The sequence below is a fragment of the Pinus tabuliformis genome, chromosome Q (genome assembly GCF_031772625.1).
Source record: "Pinus tabuliformis cultivar Carrire ecotype Pingquan chromosome Q, CPIR1, whole genome shotgun sequence".
Taxonomy (NCBI): Eukaryota; Viridiplantae; Streptophyta; class Pinopsida; order Pinales; family Pinaceae; genus Pinus; species Pinus tabuliformis.
Window position 1 is genome coordinate 341,748,131 of NC_142296.1, and position 13,125 is coordinate 341,761,255.

Consider the following 13,125-nt stretch of genomic DNA (forward strand, 5'->3'; position numbering starts at 1 on the left):
ACTGTGACAGATTAGGATTAACACACTAAGTCAAGTACATGGACTTGGATAAAGAATGGTCTGGTGAACAGACATTTCCTTGAGGGAAATAGTCCGATGGAGAACATACTCCGGTGATCCTTTTGTGCATTGTATTTGTATAATTGCTTGATGACCTAATGAATAAAAATGCTTAAAATGGAACAAGTAATTATCATGAATAAAATTCAATCTTTCAACTGAATTTCCAACAAAGGAACCATAAATATTATGCTGCAACAGTCTGAATCACATCAATTACATACAAGCCTTATTAGTAATAATGCATAAAAACGTGTAATCATTAAAAATCTTCATATCAAAGACCAAAAGGTGACAGTAACAAGATAAACAATAATTATTGCACCTGAGAAATAAGTTTTCTCAACTAGAAACTGATATTTACAATTTTTGTTTCATAGGAAGGTAAGGGCAGCAATAAAACTTATTATAATATTCATGTGTCTTATAGTCTATTATGATTCAGGTTCGCAATTGCATGCATATCCTGATATCAGCATTCTTTGATACTGGTCTCTTTAAATCTGCAAACTTTAAAGCCTACTAAACATAGAAATCTTAATATCAATCACAATAAAGCAACTAGCAACACTGTCAAAAATCCAAAAATTTCCTGTGGGGCCCTTAATACAATAAGTAAGAAAGCATCCAATGGTTGATACATAATTATCTTTTAACAAAACTTGAGAGTAACACTGTAAAAGGAGAATGACACTCGATAATGAAAACACGAGCTAAAAAAGTGTGTAATATTAAATATGCATATAGTAAAAGAATAAGCAAAAGGACAACATAATTTTGATTATACAACACATAAATATGTAATTTTATAGGCACAAGAAAAATCTAACAAATACAAAGGGAATAAATCTTGAATACTGGGTTAAAAACATGCCGAATTCTGACTACTAATATTTTTTATGGCATTATTCGTCATTTTTCTAATTGCCATTTTAATCTTGTTGACAAAAATGAAAGGGGTCGTGACTGTACAACTTAATGGATCTTTCAAAATATCAGGTGGAAATTAAACCATATATGCACCATTGCTTGTTTCTGAAGCATCCTGCCAACCAGATCCAACTTTGAACTTACAGACTGGGCAAGTTGCCTGTTGTCGCAACCATGGATCGATGCACGAGCTATGGAACTGCAAATAATATAGAAATAAAGTCAACTTCAATTTAATGAAAATACAATCTAACTGTCAGTACACTGAATATATAATCGGTTTGTCCAAAAGCAGTAAAGTTAAGATAGAAACACACATAACATGTCGTGGTAATTACATCAGTCTATTTTTCAACCAAGAATGTACATAAATGAAGATGTTGTGAAACTTCAAAGCTGGCTCCTGGATCCTCTGTCTCTTTCTCAAAGGAGGTAACTTCTTAAGGAGAAATCTCCTGAAGACATTGAACTTTGAAGAGGATCAAATTGAATCAAACAGCCTGGCAGAAGCTATTGAATCCCCAGCAACAAGCAAGAAAGCACTCTGAATCCTAGACTGAGAAGGAATAGAATTATCAAGCCCAATGTAGGTCAGAACCCCAATAAAGGTAGGAAAAGACACTCTGTGAATATGGTGGAACAATCTCAAAATCAATAGCGCAGGGCTCCCAAAAGCAGCTGGAGGATTGGTTTCAGGAAGGCCCAAATAAATGATGGCCATGATTACTCTAGCAATTTCCAGGAGATCATTAATGATCGGAATACTGTCAAAGGTTACTAATTATGATCTTATCCTGTAATATTGGGGGTCTGAAACCCTAGCATAATGCCATGCCCTAAAGATAAAAAGCTCAGTGGTGACAAGCAAAAGAGAAACATGGAGGTGTTATCTGCTAAGTTGCACCTAGCAGAATCTGAAGACCCTATAGCCCAATGTACAAGGCACAATTTTCAGAAATTCAGAAGTCAACAGAGTATCTGTAACCCTTTCTCTCTCCTCTCTCTACATTCTCTCTCTCTCTCTCAAATTCCGCAACCCTGCAGGAAATTGTATTAAATGTTGCTAGCATGATGAATTTTTTTGTAACAGGCTTAGCGACTTGGGACCCGGTCATCAAGTGAGTCCACCCTAGATTGTTTTTTCACTTAGCTAATTATTCTTGTTTTTCACCAAGTGCTTTGTTATGTATGATGCACGTACAAATTTAACAGTTGACCTGGAAAGCAGTACAAGACTCCCCAAGGGGTTTTACCAGCAAATAATGCTCCCTGAAGGTTTGGGCTCCTAATCATCATTGTCATTAGGGTTTCAATCACTGTCATAAGCACAAGGATTTTGGCCAAAACATCACTGTCATCAAGGTTACAAGATAATGTCACTAAACTGTCGTATGGTCACTGTCAACAAGCTCACTGTTTCGCTGTTAGCACAGTCACCGCTTCAAGGTTACTGTCATACTGCCTTCAAATGTTCTGTGGAGTGTCATGCACTGTCACTCATCACACTATGTCTTATTTATGTCACACTATTGCATAGATCACTGTTGTATCCAACATCAAAGTCACTGCCATATATAGTTTGTTGTCATATACAAGTCAAGGTTATATGAACTCAGTCATGCCTCCAAGCTACAGATATATATAAGTCACAATCATGCAAGCTCACTATCTCACTATCTACATGCTACAAAATCAGTGTCAAGGAGATATTGTCAAAGAGATACAACATTACTGTCAAGGAGATACAGTCGCAAACACCAATACAAAAGTTACTGCCAGGTTTACTGTATACTAAAGGTTACTGTCACACAAAGTGTGTTATTACTGTCATCAAGATTAGTATTGTCACTTAGGTCGTGTTCACATTGTCTTGTAGATCACTTTCTCACGGTCTCACTGTCAAACAAGCTTGCTGTTTTACAGTTAACATGGTCACTGTTTCACTGTCTTCAAGGTTAATGTTTAATAGGTACAAGTTACAGTCATACACAGTCATTCTTGTCTTCCTCAACTATGCAGAACAATGTAGCGCTACAAACTCTCCTACAAGTAGTATCCATATATTCTACTGTAGCATATTTCTAAGTCTTTGTTGGTAGCCATACGATCTCATGTTTGAAAATGCATTACTCCAGATGGCGGCTACAGAAATCGAACTTCAGAAGCACACACCAACAATCGATCTCACTCAATGCCTCCATATGTTCAGGCTATACTGTGGTGTATACAGAGAAGTCAAATGGTGAGAGTCTTGACTACTAGCTCTGTCCCTTGGAAGCCCTCAAGCAAAGATGATAAGATACTACAAACAGATCCTGCAGACTTTTCAACACTGTCATAAATGCTTCATTGTTTGTAGCTCGGACTGAATGCAATTTTGCATAGGAGTTGAATCACAAGGACCACAGGTGAGTGTATTAATATACTTCAGTTAGGCCAAAATACATCCTCAGAATATCTGTAGCCCAAACGATAAGCCCAACCTTCACAAGATGTATTGTCCACAGATCAAAATAAGACAATCCACACGGCCGCAGGTGTAAACCTTTGAACAAGCTCAGGTCAACTTCAGGTTTTTTAGAAACTATATAGCAAACTTTCTTCACAGCTCTGCCTTACGAGATCAAAGATTTTCTTATGAAGAAATTGCTCTTATCAGTAGGTCGCAAATCTGAGATACAAAGCACTGTGAGCTGTAAAGTATGATGCAACTTCCAGACATATTTTAGAAGACTTCTTCCTCAGGGTAGACCTGATCACACAGGGTCTTGATGCCACTTCACTGGATCCGCTTTAATCTGGGTGGAGGCTGTAGTCAACAAATCTTGAGAAAGCACCCTTTTAAAGAGGTCAGAGACTGTACCCTAAGACCATGCGAATTCCACCTTCCTGGCCGCAGAGCACTGAAGAACACATAAATGTGTGTTCCCTAAATTAACATAGAAGGCCAATGAAACAAAGACCGCAGGGACGGCAATAGCTCATATCAAATTTGATCATACGTTGCTCAGAAATCTGCCCTTCAGGAGGGCTGAGAGCTATAGTAGGGCATTTGATTGCATGTGACTGGACTAGAGCATTTGTTACCTGCAACAAGCCAAATTGTAGACCATAAACCCTCAACAGAAAAACCCTAAGCCAAAACCCTTCAATTTTTGCCTCCATATCAGATTTGTCAATATACCACAGAGTTGAGAGATTGATACAGAGAGATTGAATCACTTTTTGCTACACATATAGGGGAAACATGCATCATTTTTATAGGGATCGAGTATCCTTTTGAATAGGCAGGCCAACTTCAAGTTTTGGTGGGAATATTGAATTTTGAAATTGCAAATCTATGGAGCCAAATTTATTTTGAACCATTTGAATATAATAATTAAATTAAATTTGAAACTTAATCTTTTGATGAAGGTCCCCCGAAAAAAGCAAAAAAAAACTTCAGCAATTAACTTTGTCCCTTAATTAAATCATCTAATAAAGCGTGTCGTAGACTAGCCAATATTAAACAGCCACATCATTCAAGCTTTGGGGTTTTTTCCCACAAATTGGGTGCACTTACTTTGATTGGACATATCTCTCAAACCGTTAAGGCCCACGAGATGCTCCACACATCAACAGAATCGCCATGACGAGGGTCTCCAAGGTAAACTCATTGATCTACTGCTTCAAAAACTCCAATAAATGTGGGGTACGTTCATCTTCCAAGGAAACCAAACCCTAGAGCTAGGGTTTCACCAATGCATCATCTCATCCATGACAGCCAACATACCAAGGACATCCATGACAACATCCTGCACTTGCTACACCCGCTTTGACATCAATGACAATATACCCAACAATCTCCCCCTTTGTCATTGATGTCAACACACCAATCATCACATGGTGTGCTGCATAAGCTCCTATTAACTTCATGCTCCTTCTCTTCGATCCTTTCCAAATTCTCTCCCCCTTTGACATCAATGGCAAAGGGTGGTTCACACGTCCTTGATGATATCTCCTTTTGATATGGTTCCCCTGACAATGTGCTCTCACTACATCATCTCTCTCATTACACAGGCTCCCTCTAACAATGTGCTTTCCTGCTGCATCATCTCTTCCATTACATGGGCTCCCCTTGACAAAATTCTCTCCTTCAGGCCTCCCTTATCTATGTGCATCTTCCAATTATGCAAGAATTTATTGTGAAACATGTTTTCTTTACCAAACCCTAATGGTCGTGTCTTCTTGTTTGGCGAATGGCTTTCCTTCCTGGTGGTGTGAGTTCCACATCAAGTTGCTTCTACAATCTCGTGCAAAATGGCCAAAGTTGTGACATAGGTAGTGTCACTGCTCAAACTAGCAGGGGACCTAAAAGGGGATCCTTGAAGGGTTATCACTAGGTCAAGGGTAGCAATGGAGCAATAGCCCACTGTCACCTTGGCTAAGGCTCCCTACTCTTTACGGACTTTCACTGATGGGAGGAGACCCGATACAATAAGGATCACGAATTTGAATGGATCAATGATAGGATGAGAGGTGATCCTAAAAGCCTATTCACAAGAGAGGCTCAGATATAGGGCTTGCTTGAATTGAAAGGAAAATTGTTGGACACCTAATCCTCAATGGGTTAGTGTGGAAGCCGAATAGACAAAAGGAGTCCAAGAGACCTTGGGATGTGGAACCCAACAGTCAAACCATGTACTATAAATGTATATCTCTTTTTAATAAAAATGTATTCTCATGTTTTATCCTTCAGATTCTCTTGCTGCTCATGTGTGTTTAACATGGTATCAGAGCGGGCGAATTCTGACCCTACTCCAATTTGAGCCCTGGTTTTGTCAGTTTTTCTCTATTGGCTCTATCCTACTTGCCAGAACTTGAGTGCTCTAATTGCCTGCATGACCTAACGCTCCACTAATTTGGCCTCTGTCAAAAACGCATTTTCTCATTTTTGGTCATTCTCTGCAATTGTCAGTGCTCTTTCTTTGCAACGTCCATTGTTCGTCTGGCCATTTCATTAATTATAACCTCTGTCCCTATTTTCTGTGCATTGAATGCTCTTCTACAATTGTTGGTCTGACTGAACAGCGTCGGCTTGCTGCTAGGCAATTTGCTGCAACTGTACTGCGTACATTTTTATGGCCTTTCAACCGCTGAATTTAAAAGCCCTATCGAGCTACAATGACACTACGATATAAGCCAAAAACCCGCGTGGTGCATTGAATGCTCTATCTCCTCATCGTTCACTATTTTCTGATTAAGGACTGTCGTTCCGATTTGTGGATTGAATTTGGCTTTGCCTCCCGTTCAGTGTGAGCATTTCTTTCGAGAATTTCAAGCGCGACCCCAACGAAGATATTATTTGTTCGCCCGTGCAACTCTCCTCGTTCACCCGTGCTTGCTTTGACCTTATCCGTTTGCCTATAATTGATTTCTGCGTTGATATTTCTAATTTAGGCACAAGGGTTTCCATATTCTTTCCTTGTTCCGCGCACGATTCTTGGGCGTAATCAAAGCTATTATCCAGTCTCTCCATTGCCTGTTATTACCTTTCACCGAAGCAACATTACAAGGCAGCAATTGATAGAATGGTGGAGGCTCGTTGGAACAGAGAGTGAAACACTGATCATTGTTGCGTTGTTCATAAATTTTATGAATTATGAATCGATCATTGCTACTTTTGCAATGAACCTGAACCTGAGCTGAATTATTCTGTAAAAATTTGAAGGCCGAAGGATTACAAAACAATTATTGCAGTCACTCCTGAGTCCTGGCAATAAACGTCAACAGGGAATTGAAATCAAGTCTCGGAGGAGCAAGCCATGATTGAGGAAGAATTTCCGCCTCTTCTGTTGTAGCCCGATAAACATCCACGCCACCCATCTCTTGCAGTGGCCTCAGCCCACCTGTGGCGACCCTAGTGTTGGTGTAAAGATTACATACTTTGAAAATCTTGCATACGCTGTACGCAAGAACTCTCTCCACGCTGATATATATCACGTTGCTCCCTCCATGTATATATATATATATATATATATATATATATATATATATATATATACGATACTCCATAACGTTGTCCTACCATTGCCTGTCTTGTGAATATCGTTGAACAATGCGTTTGGATAATTCCGCTGATTGGACACATCGCCGCGTGATGCTCTTTGCCCTGATTCGCATCGCCGTGTTGTGTAATGAAATTATATAACACCGTTCACTGCATCTGGTTGGAATTTTATGTCAAGTGGACTGTCAGTAATTAAATCCACTTAGCGCTCTAAAGCTGGTCTTACCTACAATGAAGTCTTGCTTTTAGTTGTGACTCTGTTTCTATTTCCATATCAATGATGTAATTATATGAGCCCGAGAGGTGAGAGAACCATCACCCACACAAAATGACTACAATGACGAAATCAGGCACGCAATATGGATCCTGCAGCAAGAGAGGTGGATTATAGCTGGTGTTTTGCAAAAGGGTACACTGAGTTTTGTCATTCGGATTTTCAATTGTTGCATACTTGTTTTGTGTATTCTATCGTCTGTTTTTGGCGTAGTCCATGGTTGTTTGAAGCAGGAGATGCAGTCTCTCTTGGTTTTTAAAGGTGGTTTACATGATCCTACCGGGCGTTGAAATGTCCATGGAGACCATGCTAGTTGTGCATTAAAATTTCTTCAAGAGCTGTGCTAGATGGTCCATTGGAATGCTACATTGAATGATGAGATGAGTTTTGGGCATGAGTGATTGATGAAGTCGCCGATGAATGAACTTCAACAATATTGCATGGCTTTTCTGAACATGGTCACTATTTCAGAAGAGGATGTGTTGGTTATACTAAGGTGCGGATATATGTTGAAGAGGTAGCCAATGTTGAAGCAAACTGTGAGTTAATGCCATCATAGACAGTGCATATATATATCAGATTTTGTTTGTGTACTAGCTCTCCCCTTTATCTATTAAAATAGTTAAATGGCTGCTAGCATCTACAACATCATTGTGTAAATTCTGAACATGTATTTCAATGAAGAGTGAATTAGTTTGTGTTATTAGTATTATTTATGCTTGTTGGGTCTAAAGTTGATATCAAATTAATATTTTGAAGTTCTTCCACAAGTATTTGTCCCAGCATATTATGTATTTACATGAGCCAACAACAAGGAATGCACCTACAGCATTTGATACACAAACTATTTGATAAAATACTAAAGTGGACCAAACCATACAAACTCAGGACTCTGTGGTTTTCTCTTAGTTGTTCCGGTTGGGTTTCCTACAATGGACTATTGTTTTCTTTGAAGAAAGTGGCAAGATCAGAGAATATTGATTTGTACCCTAGTCAAAGTATTTATATATGAGCATTCAAGTCCTGTCCATGACATGGTGCTATAGTTGTTGAAGTTTTGATAGCCATCATTTCTGCTTTGAAAGTGAAGGAGTATTTGAAGGATCCAAGCAAGTTTGCAGTTGTTGCTGCCCCAGTGTGGCATTGTATTTAAAACTCACTATAATTTTTGTCTACATATATATGCATTGATTCCTTGATTCGACTGCTGCATAAGAGTTTGGTGGGCTACATAAACGTTGTGATTGTTTTGACAAATAAAAGTAATCTTTTGTGGAGAAAAGTTTAGTCGTCTGTATTATCAGAACATAGCGCTGGTCATTTTTATGTAATGGATTGTAATTGGTGCTTGCTGGTTGCACACTGATCATTTGTTACACATTTATAAAGGATATTGCTGTGTACTATGAGTGATATTACTTTTCTGCATTGAGTAGTAGTTGTGTTCAGTTTTTTAAGGTGTAATTCTGACATTGAAGAAAAAAAAATGGCCAGAATCAATGAAGTATTAGAGTTCCTCAAAACTCTCATATTGTCTACTACTCATGATACATTAAAAATCAACAAAGTTTCTCTCATAGACATTCAGGTCTGTCTACAAAATGCACAAGAGAAAATTGATTTTTTGCAGCTCGAATCTCAGCTACAGCAAGAAGAATTAAAACAGAGGAGTCATTCTGAACATGTTTTTGTTCAGAACATTGAGACTGCAACCCATCAGAAGCAAGTCAATAATGTTACAGTTGGTTCAGATTTAGTACCCAATAAAGCAGCAGTTGAACATGCAGATGCAGAAACTCAATCTGCACTTCCCAAGCCCATCATCAAACCTTGGGAACAGCTCGTCCACAACAAACACAGAACTGGTCTACGATATGAGAAGGACTTGTCCTTTCATATTCCAGACTACTCAAAGCCCATTCAGTTTCAGAGTGCTAGATTCATTCATGACAGTTCACCGCCAGATGTTCCAGATTCTGCCCCTCTTCCATAGCGACAACAACAACAATAGATTGTAAAATGCCAACACTGTGACCGAGTTGGCCATTTGAAAGATCACTGTTTTGATCTTCATCCATGTAAGCACTATCATAAAACCACCCATTCTTCAAACAGATGCTTCAAAAACAAACGTCCTGCAAGAACAAAGATTCATCTTGGATGGATCACATCTTGGCAATGGGCATCAACAGCCAAGAAGATATTCCAATCACATGTCAGAACTTGTTCCAAAATATTGAACAGTCTTGCAGTTGAGTTTTCTCCATCATCTCACCTTGTATCTGACAGGGGGGGAAATGATGGTCATCTACAAGCTTCAAAGTCACATCAAGTGAGCCTGAGCCACAACCTGCCATACCAAATTCAAAGTTGTAGCCAGAGACAAAGATGCCCCTGAGCATGCCTTCAGTTGGTAATCTGGGACACTTCCTCTAGCAGAAGACTTCAGCTTCTTGCCAGTTTCGGAAGAATTCCAGGAACAAAATTGGGGACACTTCCTCTAGCAGAAGACTTCATCTTCTTGCCAGTTTTGGAAGAGTTCCAGGAATTGCATTAAGCATTCCAGAGTTGTTGGTCATCCTTAAACCATCACAGGTTGAGACTTCCCTTTTCAGGTTGAAGTTCTCCCTTTTATGCAGGGTGAGACCTCCCTTTCATGGTTGAAGGTTTCCATCTTCAAAACAATAGGAGCACTTCCTCTAGCAGAAGACTTCCGCTTCTTGCCAGTTTCGGAAGAATTCCAAGAACAAAATTGGGGACACTTCCTCTAGCAAAAGACTTCATCTTCTTGCCAGTTTTGGAAGATTTCCAGGAATTGCATTAAGCATTCCAAAGTTGTTGGTCATCCTTAAACCATCACAGGTTGAGACTTCCCTTTTCAGGTTGAAGTTCTCCCTTTTATGCAAGGTGAGACCTCCATTTCATGATTGAAGGTTTCCATCTTCAAAACAATACGAGCACTTCCTCTAGCAGAAGACTTCAGCGTCTTGCCAGTTTTGGAAGAGTTCCAGGAACTGCACTACGTGTTCTAGTGTTGGTGATCATCCTTAAAGCACCACCCTTTATACCAACATTTCAAAGAGCACATTCAGCCTAGTGCTGCCATGCATTTTTGCACATTTTGTATTACACCTCTCTCCTTGGACTCATAAATAACCCTTCGAATTAAGGGGGGGAATGTTGGACACCTAATCCTCAATAGGTTAGTGTGCAAGCCGAATAGACAAAAGGAGTCCAAGAGACCTTGGGATGTGGAACCCAACGGTCAAACCATGTACTATAAATGTATATCTCTTGTTAATAAAAATGTATTCTCATGTTTTATCCTTCAGATTCTCTTGCTGCCCACGTGTGTTTAACAAAAAAGAAAGGCTCTCTAGGAATAGCTTAAGGGAATTCTAGGGTTTGGGTTTTGAGTATATGATTTGTCAAGAAGATTCTTCGCTCCTAAAATCCTTGTAAGAAACTTGGCTTCCAAGTGCTCTTTGTGAAATTGGCTTCAAAAAGTTGTGGGACCACACGGGATGATACCAAAATGAATTCACATCACTTGTATTTATACACTTCTAATGAGTTTGATTTAGCTAATTAGGCCTACATTAGCCCCTAAAATAAAATAATGTGCAAAATAACTAACTTTTGGTGACAAACCCACCAAACTAGCTCATAAACAAAAGAATAAGCCTCTCAAGAGGTCGAATGATCAATAATACATGTCATTGGGCCTTCTAAGAAGCCTAATGAAGTCCATAAGTGCCATAATGATGAATAGGACTCCCAAAAGTAGTGGACAAGGGGTTGGCCCCTTGTTCTCCAAATAATAAACCTGTGGTGCTCCCAATGGGTGTGGGGGCACACAAGTAACCTCATGGGTCTCCAAATAGATCGAAGATGCCTGTAGACCATCTGCAAGGGCTCAGATGATGGTGTAAGTGATGCCACATCAGCATACAGGTCTTGGGTCATCTGCCAAGTGCATGGTACAACTATGGGGCCGGTTGGGCATGGTGAACCAGGTGCATCTTCCTCGTCAATAGGTGAATTTCAAGCAATCTCTGAACATCTCTGAGGATCCATGGAATGTTGTCTACTGTTGTGGAGGCTCATGGCTCTCTACACACACCCCACATGTACCAATGTAGCCCTCTGGAGGGTTAGAACTTAGGACCCTGTATAAGGAGACCAAACCCAAAATTTAGTCCATCTGCAATCCTACATAAGATCTAATGCGTCCCCTAGCCCTCCAGTATAACCAGTTATTTAAATGAATCAAGTTAAAGAGCTTACAAATCATGGACAACAAGTGGGCACTTCATAATGGCATGTCTTTCGATAGTGGGCTTGGGCATGTGCTAATGTCTCCAAGCTCCAAAGGGGGTTAACCAAGTATCTTATTAGGTGGTTTCTACCTTTAGAGGGGATAGTATGTCCAAGGTACATCCTTCAAATGGTGGTGGCATGTGATAAAGAGATGAATGGAATAGGGAATGAGAGGGGCAATCCTAGGCCACATGTCGGGGTACAAGGGTAGCTAATAAAGGGAAGCCCACACTTGGGTATATAATGTATAGGAGGGAGAAATCGTGGTGCACGAGATACCTCGGCCTTGATTTTTCCACCCTTCTTTATATGCCTTTTGCCTTTTATGATTTTTCTTTGATTAACTGCTTGGGGCTCAAAGGATAAGAGCATGATGTGTAAGGTATAGCAATGGATACCCCTTTTAAGGTAGGGCGGTTCATTGCCCACCAGGGGTTGGGACAATCATGGGTTCCAGAATGATAAAGGAGGCTCATCTAGGGCCTATAGGAACCAGGGTGATGGCCATGGGTATGGGGTAGAGCTCATGCATTTGGCTTTTGCCTATGTGCTAAATGTGTTTGTCCCAACCATCTTTTGCATTTTTGGTACACTTTCCTATTGAATGTGGCAAATTATGCTTTTACTTTTCTTTTTAGCTGCATCAACCTTCGAAGCATCATTTCAAGCCCGACCCAAGGTATGGGCAAGGGGAAGGGCAGGCCAACCCTATGTGGACCCAGTGGGGAAATGTGGACCCAGGTGGGAAGAATAATGAATGGGGTTATAATGAATGGAAGGGGAGTAATGTATGTGGATGAGGGGGAGGGACCACGCAACCAAAATCGAGGTTTCCCATATAGTACCATCCTAAAACCCAAAGGTCGGTAAAAGAGATCCCATGAGACTAACATCCAAGGGTAACATCCAAAAGAGGTCTAGGGGACAGAAGCACAAACCTAGCCCACTATTTCCACCGAATCCCCCCATAAATCCATTCCCAAAAGTGTTCACGATAAGCAAAACTATAATACTCAACTACCAAATGACAAGGCATACCTTTAGGTTTGAGAGGCCCACCTTCAAACATACGATCATGGCAGATGGGTGAGGGCCCACATGGTTGGCTCAGGTGGCGGAGAAATGGCACCACGAGCTAGTTGGTGGCTGCAAGGGGCTGCTCACTCCCGACTGAGGACCATCTTGGAGAAAATTTTCTCCTAGGGATATCACCCAAAAAATGGTGGGTAACAAGTAGCACTCAATATCTAATCAGATCAATGGAACAAGGGTGTTATAGCTTTTGTTGTCATAGGCATATGGGACTTTGTCTTGCCTTCCAATAAATCTGCTTCTAGGGCTTTGATAAAACCCTCTATCATTACTCCTACTATATTCCTTGCACTCTCTAACTCTATGTCCATAGTTAGAACATGCATAGCAATAACCATGAAATGTGCCTACATACTTAGGTGTATAGGGTGATGATCTTCTAAAAGTGTCTCGCCCTTGA

General features: G+C 40.1%; 1 protein-coding gene across 2 annotated transcripts in view; it reads right to left on the minus strand.

The window, feature by feature from the left end:
- Positions 1–774: 774 nt before the first annotated feature.
- The window catches only part of SDIR1 (RING/U-box superfamily protein), a 102,841-nt gene continuing 90,490 nt past the window's right edge, over positions 775–13,125 (minus strand). For both annotated transcript variants that reach the window (XM_089384415.1, XM_089384414.1), the window contains exon 9: positions 775–1,189. In XM_089384415.1, coding sequence (XP_089240541.1) covers positions 1,067–1,189 — 123 coding nt within the window. In that variant the 3' untranslated portion in view covers positions 775–1,066. The remainder of the gene's footprint in view (positions 1,190–13,125) is intronic.